General features: G+C 41.3%; 1 protein-coding gene across 1 annotated transcript in view; it reads left to right on the forward strand.

The window, feature by feature from the left end:
- Nucleotides 1-20,559, forward strand: part of ror1 (receptor tyrosine kinase-like orphan receptor 1) — a 121,837-nt gene that overhangs the window by 68,700 nt on the left and 32,578 nt on the right. Inside the window, exons 2-4 of the mRNA XM_069704818.1 lie at nt 11,727-11,789; nt 17,747-18,037; nt 18,258-18,291. Coding sequence (XP_069560919.1) covers nt 11,727-11,789; nt 17,747-18,037; nt 18,258-18,291 — 388 coding nt within the window. The remainder of the gene's footprint in view (nt 1-11,726; nt 11,790-17,746; nt 18,038-18,257; nt 18,292-20,559) is intronic.

Raw genomic sequence — 20,559 nt, forward strand, 5'->3', positions numbered from 1 at the left:
ATTTTTAATTTTAAGATAGCAAGTAATCCCAGTTGGGTTTAATTCATTACTTCACACTGTACTTTCCCTTCCAACTGTAGTGGTCAGACAGAAGTTAGTCATTTTTCTTCAAAGCCTGTGTACAGTCTTAAAATGTTTTATTTTTTTATTTTTTACATTCACACGTCTCGATCTGTCAGAGGACACGACTGCCAACCGCAATCTATTTTCGCTATTAGTGTAAATATGTTCACTTCCACTCTGCCACCGCAGTAATTATGGTGGCACTTTGGAGCATAGCACATAAATCAACCCCCATATTTGCCTATAACCTTTTACATAATTACAGTTTATCTTAAAAATAACAAGTCTAGCTAAGACAAGTAATGAATAAACCATAAACTTGTTAATAGACAGAGTGAAAACTGAGCAAAACAGCTAAGGGTCAGGTTCAAAGGTCTGGCAGACTGATGAACGAAAGGAGCTGGAATATGGTGCGTCGCAGGCTGTGGGATCCTGCACTCAGAGGGATCTAACAGATTTCATCTCTGCAACCTGCAAGATCTGAACAGGAAATGAGGTAATATAATAGACATCTTTGTGCCTGTAGTGCTCCTTTAACACCTCTTTCCTCTCTGCGCCGCCATCTGCCTATCCTCCTTTCCATCGTCTGGGGTGGTGGTGGATCAGTTATGAAGTGTGTGTTGGAGAGAGACAGGTTTATGGGAGGTGAGGTGAGACAGTGTTTGGAGAAGCGAGCTGGGATGCTTTACAAGGTGTGCTTAGTCAGCCCCCGCACCCGTCATTTGGTTAAATGAGATGGAAATTACAACAAGCTTTGGAAATGTGAGAGTAACTGATCGTCTTTGTCTCTTGTGGTAGATTTTGTGTCTCTCTCTTTCTGGCATTCTTGGCATCTTCTCAGAATTTTGCCCACTTAAAAAAAAAAAAAAAAAAAATCCAGGCTTTTTAAATCCTTCAACCATCTCCACTCCCTGCACTTTTCAAAGAAATTCTGTTGTTCAGTCCACGAGGATGACGCTGGGTGAGAAGTGTTTTTATAATCACAGTTGCAGCCAATGGAAAACCACATCAAGGTTCCTCCTAGAGAGGGATTTATTTGGAACTGCGTCCTTAAAGTCTCATCCAATATGAATTATCATCTTCATAAAATGTTCTTGGTGCAAATTACAACATATGAAAAAACAAACTTGATAAAAGGCTTCATTTTATGTGTAAAGTTTTCTTCACTTACATTTGCCTCACAGTTCCCCTTCGCTTTTTCTCCTTTGTTCCCTTTTTACATTTTGCTTGCACTCTCTCTCTTTTTCTTTTTTTTCCCCCCAAACTGAACAGATCCGGAGGAGGTGTCTTCCCTTTTGTCGTTATCCTTCATCCCTCTGACATTCAGGATGGGCCTAAAGGGGAATCAGAAACCCGGGAGTCTGTCTCTCTAACATGAAAATAGTGTCTACTTAAACACAGACACACACACACACTTGTGTTCCATCTGGTTCTTGGCATATTAATGCAGCAGAGGACATTTCATCAAACAAGAATCCCTTTTGACAAATCGTCGCTATTAAATGAGACTTATGGGCCCCTGAATCACCTGAATACTCCACGGTATCTATCAAAAGTTTTTTGTAATTTCCCACACATATGTATTTTTGATTTGGTATTTTAGTTTCTTGTCGTTGTGAAATCTAACATTGGATTTCAAGGTGACTTTTGAAGTTATAAAAGGTTAGATTGGATTGAAAAAGATTGATTTTAAGAGCCGGAGTCTGACTTTTAAACCGAGCACATATCCTTTCTAAAAGCAGAAACATATTTGGGATATTTACTTATATTTTTAGCCATTCAAATAGTATATTTAAGACACTGCCTCAAGTTTATAATGATTGAGTGACCAGAATTGAGTAGAATCATCAGGTAACATAGCAGCAAGCCTTATTTAGCAGCTCTTTATTCAAATTAGAGGATTCACATACAAATTTACATTTTCAGTAAATATTTTACTAAATTAAAAAAGTGATGCAAAACGTAACTTTTTTTTCTTTGATAAGGCAGGTCATTTTAAGATTAAGTATTTATTAATCTTGCAAAAACACCATGAACCATTTAAAAAAAAAATATATATATATATATATATTTTGTATTATTTGTACTTGATTGCGTAAATTTTTGGACATGCCAGTGTTTTTTGTTATTGTTACTTACTTTTACTGTCACTGAACAGCTAACATTGTAGGACAGTTGAGGCTTTTGTTTCATACTCTCAGATGTATGTGAAATAAAAACAAATTGTGGTATGGTATGCGGAAAAGCTCCAGTTGAGTTCCTTGGCTCTAAATATTTTACGACTGTAGTGGAAAGTGTTTTGGACGGCGACACTGTGGCTCTGTCTCTCTGGCTTGTTTTCAGTTGTGTCTTTGGGGACACAGAGCTCTCGCGTCTCCTTCCCACCACTCACCTCCTTCATCCTGTACTTTTCTTCCCCCTCTCTTCCATCCTCCTGTCTTCCTCATTAGCTGGCTATCCCTTAGTCTAAACAAGTGGAAGAATGCTGCAGCTTATTTTCGTAACCTGCAACAAGGAGAGGCTTCCTGTAGAGCATCTGCATGATTGACAGGGAAGCATGCTGGAAACGCTCAGAGGTCCTCTGTTTGCCTCAGACTCCTGGCAGCCAAGACACGGTCTCCGATATAGGCCTGGAAAACCCGAGAATAACACAGCACGTTTTTGCTGGAGTGAATATTTTTTTGCACGCTCTATGTTTTTCTCTCACTTTCCTGTCTCTGTGTTCCCCAACTACTTGTGCTTTTAATATCTCTGTTTCAATTCCTTCCTCTGTCCCTGCTATACTTTGTTTCTGGCCTGGAGTCAGATTTCTTGTGGCTGCGTCTATCCGAAAGCATCAGGCACTGGGAGCTGACTCAGTCATGAGTTGATGGAGACATGATGTCTCACACCCAGTTTCCCAGAAGCATCCCACAATTATAAAGGACAGTTTATCAGCGCAGCCAGAAGCCAGCAAGTAGTGGGCTGCTTAACTCATCCGGTCAATCAGTTCAGTGCAGCACGGTAATAGTCACGAGAAAATTCACAAACCACAGTAGTTAAATGAATCAAGAATTTTTCATGCAAGAGAAGGCTACTCCTCCAATTTTAGCATTGCAGCAGAACATAATTGGATTGCAGATGATCTTAAAAAAATAAAATAAACCTCACTTTGCATAAGCACAGATATCTTTTTATTCTTCTTTGACAACACATGGCTCCTATTGGCCACATAGCAACACACCCACTGACACTGTTTCGTCAAAGATTCAGGTGTGTTTTGCCAGTAATGGTTGAGCCACCAGTTTCTAGAAGAGATGGTAAACTCACTTCTTCCTTATTACACAGCCAAGATTTTTTTCTCATTTTCAAAAGTTGTAAGTCTTCAGTCCCAACCAAGGCTGATTTGAAGTGACATCACTTCACCCAACTGTATAAAGCTCCCTCAGGAGCCTCAAAAAGTTTCTCGTATACAACTTTTTTCTACTACTCCCCAAGAGTTCCCCTTTAAAAAACATATAACGGGATTAATAACTATTTTTGTTTTAATTGCATTTAAAAAATACTCAAATGTCTATCACTATGTGGTGTAGGCATTTTTTTGTGTTTGAATTAATTTGTGCCATACAGTGAAAACACCCATGACCATGGCCTGAAAGAAGTCAGACCAGCAGCACTCTGTAATGATGCTAATGTTTTCCAAATGACACCATCACTGTGTTTGACGTGTCATTTAAATCAAACACTCTTTGCTTGAAATGTTCACGCTCTGTGTTTCAGTAATAGTATGTGGCCTAAATACACCTGTCTCTCATTGATTTAAGCTGGCCTGCCAACACTTTTCAGTCATTATACATCCCACAGACAAGAAGAAATTCAGCCTGGCGAGTGAGGAAATGCAGACAGACGTAAAGAATAGTTCTGGAATGGCGCCCAGCTCAACTGTAGTCACATGATGTCTAAATCCGAATCACGTTTGAAATCCTGCAGCATTATCCTGGCGTTCCCAGATTCCATCCGCTGGGACCTCTCCTTTGGAATTTGTCATCCTAAAGGAATCTGGGAATGCCGGCCAGCGAGTGCGTTTCTCTGGGTGCAGCACCTGAGCACTCGCACACAGTTTCTTCTTTAACACACATGCACAGGCAGATGTAACATGACATGTTTCTTATTCACACCATCCACACTTTCTATTTACAGAAAAGTCACATACAGAATGCCAGGTGAGATGACTATATTGATGTCCCGCACACAGACAGCCGGACTGACTTTAGGTCTTAAATCTTACATTCCACTCATGACCCACGACAGACATCTCAACACAGACATAAAACATAAACCGGATCTATAGTCCCATTATTAAATGCAATGCTTTTTTTTTCTGCACAATGCTCTGAGTCGCACAAAGTGACACGCTAACATGCAGGTGTGATGACTGTATTCCACAGACAGATGAACAGACAGATGGCTTCCTCTGCACATTACGTGAAGGTCTCACGGCTCTGCCTATCTGCTCGGAGGCGATCAGGTTCTCTAGAAAGCTGAGCACTTGCACACACACTTGTGCCAGACCTGTCAGGTGAAAACGGATGAGCTGCACAGTAGGTGGTAACATGCTCGTGCACATTCCAAAATAGTCTGCTTACACCGCTGGTAACTGGAGCCGAGGAGAGCCTCACCCAAAATGGACTAACCAGGCCGTATAGATCACCACGGCTTCCATTGCAGAGCCGAACAGGGACAGCAGAGCCAAATGTGGGAGGGTAAAGCTTCTGCAGAGCCATCAGCACAGCATGACATCACCTTAAGAGCAAAGTGTCTTGACATCCATTTTCACAGCATATAAACTTGATACAGAGAGAGCTGCAGCTTGGGAATGAAGAGGTCTGTTGGATTGGTGTCTACCTTCAATGAACGGAAAAATTGGAACAGCATTATGAATCTCTACATTAATCGACAGTCCATCATACATACATATACATACATACTTTTTTGTGTTTCTGTTGTATATTTAGGTTTCCACCCATATTTCAAGCACTAGTAGTAGTCTAGTGGTTTGGAGACTCTGAATTTGCCACAACTATTTGAAAATCCAGACAATAGCTTGAGCAGATGCCTGCAAAATTGTCACATAAAATCATGTTCATGATAATCAGCTCGTGTAAAAAAAGAACTGCAAAAATTTCATGACTATATAATAATTCAGCTCCACAAAAATGCAATAATTGTTTCTTAAATTTGCATTAAATTTGTATTGGTTGGGGTTTGGAAAAGATAATGCTTTGGTTTAAAATGATAACTTGAAGTTACTACTTACTTAAAGTTATGCAACCTTCGTTGTCACGGTAACAGTAAATGTGTTAAAAATGTCTCCCAACTGGTGGTTGGAAACAGGAAGAGAACACTGGTCTCTTGCAGCCAGGACCATTGCTGTATCTAACCAGTGAGCCAACCCTCCTCCTCATGATAAGAAAACACACATTATATAGACGTCATTTGAATTGCGTCACTTCTCCGGGACACCAGATTGTCGTATTATTCATGCAACAACTAGAGGTCGCTTGTGACTGCGGGACATAATAAGCTGCCTGCACAAAAGATGAATGGAGTTGTTTTTTTTGGAAGAGGACCATCTCAGATTATTGCCTGGCTCTATTGTTCGCTAACTGAGATCCTGGTATAGTGTTCCACTGGACATAATTTGTGTTGCGTATGATTTGGCAGCGTGCTGCTGGAGATCTAGGATGTTAAACTACTGGTTTAAATTAAAACACCAACCAGAAAATTCCCATTGATGGCTGTATGAAAATTCTTGTTTTGCTTGTCACAACCAGAGAGGTCAGAGGTTAAGACCTTCAGCAGGTTGAAAGGATTCAGTATCTCTCTTAATGACCTTGAATTATGGTGTACTCAGCAGTGCGTGTTCCACAGAGGACTGAGGAATGCTGGGTAGTGACAGTTGTCAGAGTGAGGTTCACGCTGTTTGAAGGGATCTTCTCAGAACTTGCTGATCTGTGTCAGCTTCTTCATGATGTGCTCGGGTTTCCTCTAAAGTAGCTCTGCAGCAGTTGAAGAAGCCTCTAGAGTGGTTTGGAGTCCAAATTTGATGAATTATACTTATTGAAGTCACTGCTGGTCACAGCAAAAGTGTGCAGAATTATTTTAAAGATGCAGTTTTTCAAAGCTATGACTGGAGAAGTCTCCTTCACTTCTTGGTTTACTTTCTCCCTCAAACTGAATTAAGAAAGTAACCTAAATAAAAAATTTGAGTTTCCTCAGAAATTTGTCACTTTAGTCAATATTATTTTAAACAAATCTGGACTTTTAGCATGATTTCCACATCAAGAATGAGATTTTTGAGAATTTGTGGTGGGGCCAGACAGTAATCCCACATGCTGTGCACCTTTCCAAAACCTGTAGCACGCATTCAATTAACATTTCAGCTGTTCAGCTCTGTGTGGTTTTAGGAAGGGAAACAATAGTCTTACTCTATTTTCAAGTGTTTTTCATGTCAGAGCAAATGTCTGCCGCAACATGAGCTCCTTCTTTCTTGTTGTCCATTGTTCTGTTCCAAAAAGGCTCCTATCATGCAGCCTCCTGTCATCTACCCCGTTCACACCGTCCCTCCAGCCCCCAGCCTCCCTCTCTCTCTCTCTCTCTCTCTCTCTCTCTCTCTGTCTGTGGTCTTATAAGGTTACAAAGCAGAACTTTCTGAGGCGATGCAGGAGTGCGTGTGCGTGTGCGTGTGTGTGTGTGTGTGTGTGTGTGTGTGTGTGTGTGTGTGTGTGTGTGTGTGTGTGTGTGTGTGTGTGTGTGTGTGTGTGTGCGTGTGTGTATATGTATATGAGTTAGTATGTGTTCTTTGGTCCATGATGTCCTCAGATGAACACTCCCTGAACTGGGCCTGCTTTTATTCCTCTCTACGCTTCGGTTGAGCCTGGGAACAAACACCTGCACACTAGCAAGCAGGTGCAGCTATACAAGCACACACACACTCACACGCACAGATACACAACATGATCCTTCTTCTCGCTCCACTGTCCATTTCCCTTCTTTCCCTTTAATGGATGACCTTCATGTCGTTTCAACTTAAGTTTCTTCCTACTTCCCATACAAATGAAAGGTTAATGAGATTACCCCGACTGTCAAACAATATATACAGACACACCAAAGTTTACATACCGACGTCCTGATTCAGGTTTTATCTTCTTTAAGTTGCATAATTGCACGTGTGCAAGATGTGCACGTGCAATGAACAATAATCTCTCCACTTGAGTTACTAACTTTCCACCTACCTTACTGTATTTTCTGTCTCTTCTGGTCAGCTGTCGCCAAGAGGTCCATGTATGACCGGCTTAGCAGTTTTTCACATCTGACACAATGACGGTTTATAAACTACCCAGCCAATATAAACCTGCACTCTGCTCAGTGGGACAGAATCCCACCTCTTAAAAAGCACATTTTACGAGTGCCTTCACTGACAGTTTATTTAGTTTTTACTTTTTCTCTCTTGCTGTCTGTTTTTTCTGCTCTCTCACATTTTCCAAGTTGTCTTCCCTCCATTTATCTCGGTTCCTCTCCTCTCCTCTGTAGTCCTCACTCTTTACCACTCGTTTTCCTCATCCTCCTCTTGGCATGAAACATCTTTATTCCCTCAGATCCATGTCCTTTTGCTATGACTATAACTTTCTGCTCGTTTTCCAAGCTTGACCCTAATTGCGCTAATAATTCATTAAGGCAGCTCAAATCCTATATGGTACTTTAACTGTGTTTATATGCATGCAACATTGGGGCATTAGCTGCTTGATTCGCTCCTCTTATTGTCTACAATTGCACAGATGAGGGGAGTAGAAGTTGACTTCAAAGTTTTAACGATTTCCTTTAAGCACAAGGGAGGAGGAGATAGTGGTTTGTAGAGGAAATCAGGATTTGTTAAGTAGAAGCATCTCCTTTTATAAGATAGAAAGACAATGTGAGTGAGCACACAGATGAGATAGAGACTTGCTGGATGGAAACTGAGCTGATGAAGACAAATTGGAGAAAGAGATGATTATGATGTCTGGATTTTCCTCATCTGCACATTTGTGTCTTTCCTCTCTTTAAGACAGAAATATTGCACTGTGAAAATGGTGGATTTGCCATTCGTCCAGATAACCTCTGAGTCAGGTCAGTTTTCCCAGCTAATAGGGATGGAAGAGGACCTTGGGAGAGGCCCTAATAACAGAGCGGGAGAGCTCATACATCAGTCTCACTCACCACACCAACCACCCTGGCTCCAAACACGGGCCCTCAGACCATATAACAGCATATTAGTTGCTGCGCATAACCGCTCAAATTGAACATTTCTGATTTGGTTCAGCTTTACCCTCTGTGGCTCCCTCTGTCTCCCTTTTCTTCTTCGCTTTTCTTTACCTCTTTCCTGTCCCTCATTCCCAAGCCCCCGGGTTTGAAGTTCTGCACTAATTCCCATATGCTGCCGTCACAGTAAAGTCACACCAAATTCTGAGAGCTTTATAGGGGTTAAGCTCATGTCCCTGCGTGATTTTTATCATCATAAGCCAAATACAGCTGGATGGGGATCAGAGGCTGCTCTCATGGAACTTTCTGTGTGGAGATTTGATGTCTGGGCTTCTCACAGACATCTTCATGTTAATTATTTACTGTATATTTTGCCACAAGCCTTAATGAAGAGATTCCAAAGATTTCAATTGTCAGAAATGTGCCATACCAGTAAATCAGGGAAAGTGATACAACAATAAAGATGGTCAGCAATCCGGAGTTTTGATGGGTGATCACTGCTTTAACTGTTTTAACATATCACTGCTGACATGCTACGGAAATGTGTTCGCAGCTCTGTTTTCCAGGTTAAACTGCTTGTCTTTGAAGGTACTTAAAATTACTTTAAGATTAAGGTTTTTAACAGCTGAGAATGAACTGTCATGCCCACATTAAATTAATGAGAATTTATTGATTACTGTTTTATACATATGTGCATCTGTTTTGTGCATGCTCAACAAGTTCTCTTAACTATATAAAACTTGGTCGCGTGCCTTCGCAGTACTCTAACCCTAACCCCACATTGACAGACAAGGCTTCAAATAATACAGAGACCCAGTTAACACATGGGTCTAACCATCGGTATCAGGATCATGGTCCAATCATGGGGCAGAACTCCAACTGTGAGAGCCCCTGATCTAAACTGACACAAGCATTGTGAAGGTGCCTAGTGTTATGCCCTTATTAACAAATGAGCCTCATACTTCCCTCTGTTGCTGAGAAATATTAGAAAGCGAATCTCAGAATTGCTCTGCAATTCATCCCACATATTCCCCATGAAAGAGAACAGATGTGATCTTAATAGAGGAGATACAGTGGAAGAGAGAGAAATGGAAAGACAAGAGTGGATAGTCTCTTAGTCTAGTTGGTTGGCTGACCCATGAAAGTCAACGAGTGAAATCCTCAGTCAGAGACCCGTCAGTCGACTGAGATTCCTTAAGTCAAGTCTATTTGAGCTGGAGGGGAGGAACACAGAGTGGTCTTGTCGGCATCAAGATCTGGATCTTGGGTGTGTTGGACCGCACGGGTCCCTGTTGGCCTCCACCAGGTGAAGTCTGCGGGCACAGATGGGGGCAGTCAAATTGAACAGTCAAATCTGATTGGACCTAAAAAGAATCTGAGTCAGGCTGGTCAATTGTCTTATCCGCACGCAACATTTCAATTGAACCATCGTATGCCATTTTGCTCCTGAGCAAAATTACAAACTTCTGCTGCTGAAATAAATCTTTTCTTTTCTCCAAAGTAGTCCTTCATATTGTTTTTTTTATAAACTGTGTCATGGTACAACTTCCATCATCTGTCCCCCTCCTCCCCCTTCCCTCACTATTCCCATGTTCAGCCCTCTCTATTGAACTCTCACCCGGCTGCACTTGGCTAACTTTGTGTTAGTGAAGCTAGTGAGCTGCAACGTCCCATCTCCTCTGTCCTTTGTAAACCACAGAGCTCAGGACCTCTTGGAGTCTATCAGCACAGAACACAAAGTAAATTTAGACTCACCTTGGGGCCCAGACTCGCTGTAACGCACTGTCATGTCAGAGCCCCTGGGAACAAACCAGCAAATTATTTTCAACCCCAAACTGCAGCACACCTTAAAAGCATGTGAAACACAAAATAAATACCGGTTTAGTAAAGAGATAAAATAATTGCGTACTGTACTTCCACCCTTTGCCACATATCAGTCTCAATCTTGATTTTAACCCATAAAGCTGCCAGCCTGTTGTTGAGCCTGTTGCCAAGCCTCCAGAATCCTCCACCAACAGGTGCAGAGGCCCAAAGGGCTGCTCATTAACACAGTTCATTTCACAAGCACCACCACACAGTCGTTACCATCCTGACGGCACGTGTGAAACAACACATTATCACCCAATTAGTATGACCCTGTCGGGCTCCTAGTCCTGTTTGACTGCAGACTTTCTCTCTCCTTGTACTCCCTGACTGTCACCCTGCATCCAACACGCATAACAAGTAACCATGTTTATATCATTTTTTTTAAAGTTGTTTTCCGTTTTAGTGTGTAAAACAAATATAAACACACTACATGTAAGATGAGGTTTGCAGACAAATCTCTGTGTACAGCTGTGTCAGTGCACATGCTTGCATTTTTGTATGTGTTTGTGACTAGGGGAGCTTGTTCTTTGTTGGCTGGAAGCCATTTGCTCATTCATCATGTTAAACTATCCCAGGCTGAACCAAAACTCTCTCACACACACACACACACACACACACACACACACACACACACACACACACACACACACACACACACACACACACACACACACACACACACACACATGATTCTAGCTGATTGCAACTGTGCGATAATGTACGAGTTGAGTGTTTGTCAGTTGTGTGCCGCTCTGAGAAGCATCGAAGATAAAAACTGCTTTGGGTTCCTTGTCAGTCCTGTGTGTTTGACTTTTAGTTGGTTGGGAATCGCCTACGACCGGCAGCGGTGCACGCTGAAGCCCCATTTTCTGTCTCCTCTCTCCTGTAATGAAAAGCAGAGGGCGGCTCTGTCGTCAGCTGGTAATAACGGAGCATTAGGTCCACATGGCTCGTTGATAGGCTCCCTGTTGTACATTCAGAGCTTTGATCTGCACTAGCAAATGTACAGCGCTATCACCACTGTTGTTTTGCATTGAAGAAGTGATGTGTGTATGTGGCTGTATGAAGGATTTTCGATAGAAAAGTGTCTGCAACATTGTGATATTTCAAAATTATAATCAATAAAGCAGCACTGGAAGCCTTTCAGATGTTCACCTAGTTACTTGACTGTAATAACTGCATATTTAACATTTCTGAAGTTTTTGTTAAATTTCGAGGCACCCCATTGGCCAAGAAGTTCTGTTTTCTTCTGTTTGGAGTGACCTCCTGTTCACACATTGACTGAGTAAAGTGTGTTTAGCACTGAGCTGGTAATGTAAAAACTCCGCTCTGATTGAGAAGTTCTTTTCTCACTGTACTGGGTCTGGACAAAGTATTTCATTTCACACTGTGTTTTTTCTCATTCAAGTCCCCAAAAACAATGGAACTAATTAAAGTTCACCACCTGCTGAACATCACCTCTTTTAATGGCCAGCAGTCAGACCCATGCTAATAGTCCTCTCTGTTTCTTTTGTTCACAGGGTCTGACTCTCCCCAAGACCCCAGTGTGCTAGCTGCCACCTCATGGAACACCTCTAGTGATGGTAAATACACACACACACACACACACACACACACACACACACACACACACACACACACACACACACACACACACACACACACACACACACACACACACACACACACACACACACACACCGAAAGCAGGGATCAGGACTTCATTCTTCACAAACTTCTCTCCAGCAAAACTATAATAGCTGTGAACACATCTGTTATAGTTCATATCATGATGATATGTTCACGGTGCAAATTAACACATGCAGCGTTGAACTGTAACCCCCACACGTGCTGTTGAAGTTACATTCAACGAAGTGTTAATAATTACACATCCTCTGAGCGGTCACCTTCAGCAACCCAGACAACACCCATCATCCCAGTGTGAGCCACTGCATTGGATAATTGAAGGAACGAATTACACATTGATCTACTCAACATGCGGCAGTACAGCCACAGGTGCACTGCAATTGTCTAATTTCCACTGACCTACTTTTACTTCTTTCTTTAGCGAAAAGTTTTCAGTGAATCCTCCACATTTTTTTTTTTTTTTGTATATCTGTGTGCCATGTTTTCATAAAATGATCTTTGTGCTGACTTCCATAGTATCAACTTGCACAGATTTCCTCGTATTTGGACACCCCCATCCCATTTTGAGGAGAATACGGGAAGTACGAAGTGTGTTCAGGAACCCACAGTTGTTTTCAGATGTGCTGCATGGGGCAGATTACAGGACAGAGATTGTAGGTTTGGTGTGATAACACGTGATGGATACTGTAAGACATGCTTCAGTTCAACTATTCTGTTTCAGAATTAAAGGTGTCTTTGGTTTACCCTTAACGCCCTCTGAAGAAGCCCATAGAACTTGCTTTGACTTTTTATTCAGTTGTTTGTTGTGCTGAGACTTATTTTCGTTGCTAAAATGTTGTTGTGAGGGTTGATTGTCAAGGTCATAGGTTGAAGATAAACTTGCTTTTTTACCAACATCAATGTATAGATATTGATCACATTCTTTTAAGATCTATATCCATCACCACTTCAATCATTTCACCTGACATCAGGGTCATCTTAGCCAGTTTCTGTTTCAGACTGGGGATCCTGTACTTGATTAATCAATACCCTGATGAATATTACTTCCAATGGCGTCTACACTTGCAGAGTACAGTTTAAATCCGAATGAAAGTTGTCTGTCTGAGATACTGTAAGAAGATGAAAATGCCTTAATGGCTACTTAGTTCTTCCACATAGACTTGGCCAGTTTATTTCCAGCCTTCTTTGATCAGTAAGAACTCGTCAGTTTATAATAAAGATTTATTTTGTGTTGAGAACAGTCACGTCTCCTGGAGCTGCCCAGGTTTAAATCATCAGATCCTGACAGTGGAAGCATTTAAAATGACCATGCTCCTGTCAGCACTGTGGAAACAACTGAGTCAGATCCATAAAGTTCTCTGAATATGTTCTCAATACTGCTGCCCAGAGTTATCAGTCAAATCTCGCCCCCTCTCCTCGGTTTTCTCGAGGTTTGAAGAGCCAACATCCGCTTAATCCGCTTAAGATACCCCAAATTGAAAGATCTTCAGCATTAAGACTTTATTGAAGTTGACCGTTATTTTTGCTCCCTCATTTTGTCTGTTTTGCTTAATTTGTCTCTTGCAAAGCTAAATCTCCCACAACATCCTTCCCACAACAGATTGTGTGTACACAAAAACAGACATTGTTAAACACACAGGAAGAATAAAGACAGTAGTTTATATGATTGTGAACATAATGATTATGGTGACCAATCAAGGATGTTTAAAGCATTACAAATACAATGAGGACTCGATCCAAACAAATCATAGAGACGGCTTTATTTTTCCACAACATAAAATATGAAAAGCTTATAAACTTAGTGTATCTGTGTGTCATTGTGAGCTCAGCCCCTGACTAACATCTGTTTCTTATCTGATGGATGGATGGTGATTACACCACTTGTTTTGTCTGCAGGCAGTGAATGGTTTCGATTGACCAAACAGACAGTATTCAGGTAGCGTGGCTCTATCAGTATGCATCAGTAGCAGGAAGTTATCACGCTGAAAGCGGCTCATTATTGGGCTGAAATCAGGGGTGATGATAGTTTTCTGAACTCGGTTTCCCTCAAGGTTCCTTTCAGTCTTCCTCTGTGTCTTTGTTTCATTTCATATGGATTTTTTTTTTCCACTCTCCTGACTTCCTTTCCTCTCTCTCTGTTGGAGAGTGACCCAGCTTTAATGAAATTCACCTTTCGCCATAGCTGGAAGTGCTACAGTCCTCAGTGTATCTACGGAGTATGTTTAGTTAGCTGTGCAGCCGGCCACTCAGGTTTCTGAGCTTGTGTCTTGCTGAGAGAAGCCTGGCCTACGCAGCCTTACTGTATGTCTGTTATTAAATACAGGCTAATATCCCCAAATACAGTGGTGCTGGTGAAATGAAACCGTATTGTGTAACGTGTCTTGTTCTGAGCATGCATAGTTTGTGTGTGTTGCGGTTGTGTGGGTGTGCGTGTGTTTACATTTGTGTGCCTGCATGTGAGCGTTTGATTGTACAAAACTCCTGCGAGAAAATGGAGGCTGATGACAGGGCACCATTTAGTCGCTTGCCACATTAAAGGGACAGTTCGCAGCAAAGGGTTTGAGTTTCAACATGCTCCTGGTGCCAAATACCACAACACTCACCACGAGACAATTACATACAGAGTGGCTTTGTTGCAGACATTGGCAGGACATATTTCTCCTCTTCACTTCTGTTGTCTTCTCGTCTTGTCTCTTTTTTTTTTCCCCTCACTCCGCTCCCCACTGCTTTATTGTCAGTTATTACTACAGCTAATGAAGTGTGCAGAGACACAGCTCCAGAAACCATTTTCTTTTCCATCAACTCAACTAATGAGACGGTGATAAAGTGACTCACTGTTTGACCTTCTTCCCTCTGGCTGAGCACTGGTATCTTTTTGGAGTGAGTTTGTTTTGTTTTGTTTTTAGATCCTGTAGTTAGATCCAACAGGCACATTAAGGCGGTGAAGTGTTACATCAGCATGTAGGCAGGATTTGCGTTCATTAAATTCATAATAGTGTACAGGAGCATATTCCCAACAGACCTCCATGATTTCTTGTTGACAGTTTGGAAGTCAAATCAGAGCGCAAATACACACCCACACACAGAAGGAGGAAGGGACAGATAAACTGTCATGTCGCCTCATAAAGATAAAAGTGTCACCCAGTAGGTTTGACCTTTCTTTGCACCCCTCTGTGATTAGTTTCAGCACTACATGTTGAGTATGGTAGTTTTTTGAGTGTGGTGTTGAAGTGTGGTTTTCAGTGGTGATAAGTATCAGGATTCTTGCTATGATTTGCCTGTCAGAGCTCGTCTGACCAGTCGAACCTTAGACATATTATGAAACCTCTTAAAATCACAAGTTTGATCAGTTTTACTTTTTTTTGCACTTGAAGACCCTTTTGCACTTTTCAGACCTGACCCGAAGACTACATCCATTTTTATAGACAATCTATGATCGACATCTGCTATCACGGCAATTCAAAGAAGGGGGGGAGTTTAAATGAGAAAATATTGTTACTTGATGTGCATGAAATTGACTTTGATAGCGATGGAATGTAATCTCGCCCGCCATCTCAGTATTCTTATGGCCGTCTCATGACTTATAAAGTGATTACAAATGTTAACATGACCAGTCTCGACAAATTCAATTGAAAAGTGAAACAAGACACAAAGTAGCAAAACAGCTGAGTAAACAAGTTGTGAAAACAAACAAGTGACACAAATTAAGTGCAGAAACTGCTGCACTCAGCATTTTCTTTCATTTAGTCAACCAAAAAAAGGTTCACGGGTTACTGCAAGCCCTGTGACTTCTACATGCTGTCTGTATGATGTAATGCAAAAGCATCTCCCCCACACACCTTGGTGAGATATAGTTTTTGTGTCTTGAAGTGAAGTTCACACATCAGGAATGGAGTGGGGGAGTAAATATAGGAAAGAGGAAAAGGATGAAAGTTTTCTGTAGTAGAAGATAAATCTTTTTATTTAGTAGTAGACATAACCAAAAATAAGAATATGGTTCCAGTTGACTTAAGCATTGAGTTGCTGGAGGTTTTGGTCTGGCTGCAGTGCTGAAATGTGAAAAGACAGGATTGTACAAACAAGACAGAGAGTTGTGTAAAGCATGTGGAGAAAGGAGGACAGATAAAAAGTGGGCGAGAAGGGGGGAGAGGTGAGGGGAGAGTGGTGGTGTGGTCGATGGTGGGAGTATCTTCATATTGTCACACACTTGTTAGTACCACATTGCTGTGTTAAGCCTGGGGCTCTAGGGAGGACAGTGTAAGTGTTTGCCTGCCAAACACACTTTGAAAGTTACTTTCTGTATCTTTCTGAAACTGGCAGTAACATTCACACACTTCACACCGTGATTGGTCAGCGGTGCGGAGGTGTGCTAGGTTCCCTGTTTAGGATTAAGGAGATTTATTGCCAGAAATGGAATATTATATTAATAATCATGTTCTTGATTGTGTATAATCAGCTTAAACTGAGAATTAGAATTATTCCTGTCCACTTACAGTAATTTTCTGTAGTAGTACTCCACTTAACTGCCCCTTATGTATGCAGTGCTCAACAACAGAGATTATATTAGGAGAGAAGAAGGAGCAGCGTTGGAGCAGACAGCAAATGGCGTTGTTGAAAAAACTCCTGTGAGGGGGCAAGACCTGGAAGCTTTTTTAAATGTTGTTGGTAGTTGGATGTTAATTTCCCAACAACTCTCCAACTCTACAGCAACATTCTTGATAACTTTCCCTGTAATTAATTTGCATGGCATACAGTAGTAAAGGTTCAAATGAGTGGGTGTACTTGCATTAGTTAAGAATGAGCCTCTATTTTTAATCATCAACCTCTCCATTCACACATATTCAGGTTTCTCTGAATAGTATTTGATATTCCCCTGTATGTGCTTTTCCTCCTTGGTTTGTTTTGGCAAGTTTGTGTAACCAGGAGCATTTCTGCATACCTAAGATGGGCTTTGGGGTTGAGCGAAATTTCCAGAGGTTTTTCATGACATTAACACCAATGTTTTTCCTGCACATTAAGCTCTTAGGTGGCCCTCCAGATTTTTTTTTTCTGACCACCTTGAGGAAAAATATGGTCCTGGAGATAATCATGCACTTGTTGTGTGTTGTTTTTCTTTGTCTTTTCCAATACTTCTATATTCCAATGCAATACAGGGCCATACTGGGGTATTATAATGATTTCTGGTAGCTTTACCTTTTGAGAATAGTGTCAAAATGTCTGAAGTCTGTCTGAAAATGTCAGCTAGGTGCCAAAATGAACAATAAAGCAGATTTTACTTGTTTAAATCAAGTAGATACGTTTTCTAAGATTTATAAAAAAAAATGTCAATGTGTCATCTCCTTGACTGTCTTTATCTTGTAATTTTGTCCTGAAGACTGTAACTTACTCTTGATCTGTTTGTTTTGTATATTTAATGAAACAGACACACCTGTCCCTTTAAAGCTTGTTCTTTTCTTCTTCAAAATCAGAAGAGGTGATGTTGCCTCAAAGCTCATACACAAGCCGGGGAAACCCCTCTGGCATCATACAGCCATGGTGAAAAGTAAAATTAGGTGTCAAGACGGTGGCAACCACAAAATAACTTGCAAAACCAGGCTGTGAATATGTGTGCCTGAAAACACAGAGTTGTTTTACCACATTCATACAGCAGCATGCTTGATTTAATATCTGGCTCTGATGTAGCACAGTAAGTGTTGTTCGATTTATATCTTTATTCTTGGCCTTGTGTAATACAATGTCTCCTCTCTCTTTTTGTTGCTCACTCCTGATTTTCTTCTCAAGTGCCGTCCTTTTAAAATGTCTTTTAACTTTTTTCCCAACTTTCTCCGCTCTGCCCTCCTTCTCTTTCTAATTCTCCCCTTTTCTTCTTACGTATGTTCTCTGTGTGTTCCAGGATCTTTCTTCATCCGTCTTGACGCTCCCATGAACAACATAACCACATCCCTGGGCCATACAGCTGAGCTTTTCTGTCGTGTGTCCGGCAACCCGCCACCCACCGTGCGCTGGCTGAAGAACGACGCCCCTGTGGTGCAGGAGCCTCGACGGGTCTCCTACAGGTCCACGCTATACGGATCACGCCTCCGCATCCGCAACCTGGACACTACTGATACAGGCTACTTCCAGTGCGTGGCCACCAACACGCAGGGTATCGTGTCCACGACAGGCGTGCTGTTTGTCAAATTTGGTAAGAAGAGTTAGAGTGATGACAGAAGCATCTTTGCATCTAAAGCTGGCCAGCAAAGCACTTAAAAACTCCTATCTATCTTTTTTTACTTGAGATTTTGTTCCTCATAGCAACACTGATCTCAACGGATCCTTCTTGTAGCTGGCAGCTTGCTCGGACAGAAATCTGGGAACAATATTGCTTATCCTGTAGTAAGAAATCTCCCTGTCTCCTTTCTCAGATCCACTCCCTACACCCCTGCCAGGAAGGCCGACGTAAGTTGCTTTTCCTCCATCCATTTTTCTCTTTGTCAGTCTATTCGTACTGTACTTACCAGAATGCAATACAGCTTCAGAGGAGTGATTTGTGAGTGAACCTCACACTCAGATTGCAAATGGTGGCAGCATCATATTTTATAGATTATTATACTCTGAAAAATGCAGAAAGATTTACGAGTTTTACAGAGGACGTACTCTCAAGTCTCAAGTATAGTTAGTTTTCTGTTTTGATTTCTCTTAACTATGTGTCCATAAATGAAACCCAAATTTTCCATACTGGTTCCTGAATGGTACTTTTTTAGTGCCAATTTTGAAAATCCTTTTTTAAGAAAATTACATTACAGTACAACTATTTAGATTTCATACATTTTAGAGGGGGAGAGTGGCGCCAACGTTTTTTTTTTTTGTAGCTTCAATTTACAGATGTTCCTGAAACACCTCAAATGCAAATTATAACTAGATGCTACAATTTACCGATGTTCCCTAAACGCCTCAGCTGCTATCAGTAGAAACTAGCGAGCCGGCTGCACACAGAGAAGCCTCCAGATCCACGAGAGGGCAACGTGTCTTTGTGACGCCTGCTGTCACCTTGGCGTGAGAGGCGCATGTCAACAGACATTGGTTTTAGAGGCGAAATACAAAGGCTCTGAAATCGTTGTTGGGATGGTGGAAGAAAACCGTGTGGATGTGTGTTTTTGGTGTTTTTTCTTTTGTGTGGTTTCGTGTTGTGTTTTTCATGCTGCCCTCTAGTGCACTTGCTGACATATTACAATCTTCGCTGTTATTTCGGGTTTGAAATAAAGCGCTCTAATGTAAGATTTACTTAGTTGAAAGTGTGTAATTATATCCATGTGGGAATAAATGTAGTAAAAATTATGCATTTAAAATGGTTAGATAATAGATAAATAGTTTGTGTGGATGTAGCTTCGGTATCAAATTGGGGTACTGACTGAAAAGGCCTTTTTCAATGCTTGATAGATAGGAGTAATTCGATGGGTGCAATACAAGTATGAAAGTGTGGTACAAAGCCCTAAATCAACTAAAGCGAAAGACAGTTCAGTAAATGGATTAAAGGGCATTTAATAATACTCCTACTGTATTCTGACATGCTGTCTCTAGTGTTCTGATACAGCCTTGTATCTTCCGCCATACTAAATCACTGTGTGCAAAGAGCTATCCTCAGAAGTCCTATAAAGCATATTCATTGTGAAATCATTCACATTATTACAAAGCCTGGTCTGTAATTTAACATTTTATTGGTGCAGGTCTCAGCATGGCGAAATTAATATTTAATACGGCCCTTTAAATCCCAAACCTCTGATGCTTCTCTACCCAACCAATGAGACTCATATGGTTCACATTTGAATACTCGACCAGCCATGAGGTACAGTTGGAATGGGGACCATGTGGACTGTTGGACGGGAACAGGACTGTACACCAGTCCGATATCAGGGCCTGAAGTGGACATTGACGTGCACACATAGCATCTAACACACTCATCCGCGTAGCATTGGAGAAATTGGGTTAATTTGCTCACAGCCAGCTCTAATCAGAACACAGGACATGACTCAAAATGTTGACAAAACTCAAACCCTTTCCTATTAATTCAATTTGAGGGCAATAATGAGACATTCATCTGGTTTCAGGGCTGTAATTAGTTAAGAGTGTAAGTGCTCTGTCTACTAGTGAGCTTAGTTGATGAACTAAAATCTTCCTAAAATACTTTCAGGATAAGATTACTACACTTGGATCATGTGTTACATGTTACAACTGAAACACTGCCGTCTGAAATGAGCAGTATAGAAAAATAATCGACATCTGTCTCCGTGGTTACTGTTGTAGTCACCCAATTAGCTGCTAGCTTTCTGACTGTTACAGCACAACTAACCACAGCACTGAACTCTTAACATGAACGTGCATATCAAATTAAAGGTGGGAGGTCCTTCAGAGTAGCAAGGAAAACCAAACGATACATAAAGTTTCAAGATACGTTCAACGACAACGTTTTCATTTTCTTGGCGCGTTCTTTGCTGCCCAAATCAAAAGTTTGTTTGAGTCTGGCGCGCTTCCTTCGCTTTGTTTTGACGTCTTCTCGGCATTATCGGGTAAAACTCCTTGAACTTTCTCAGTTCGTTTGATATTGGCAGGATCAAAGGAGTTAAACTGGATGATTTTTTTCCCCAATGACATTATGGCAAGGCTCCCTGCCATGTTCCATGCGGCGTTCTGTGAATCAAAACTGCTGGCACGAAGTGGATATCACAC

This window comes from Brachyistius frenatus, unplaced genomic scaffold (assembly GCF_029030835.1).
Source record: "Brachyistius frenatus isolate BFR_SWC_R1_liver_20210118 unplaced genomic scaffold, ASM2903083v1 Contig_52, whole genome shotgun sequence".
In the NCBI taxonomy this organism is placed as follows: Eukaryota; Metazoa; Chordata; class Actinopteri; family Embiotocidae; genus Brachyistius; species Brachyistius frenatus.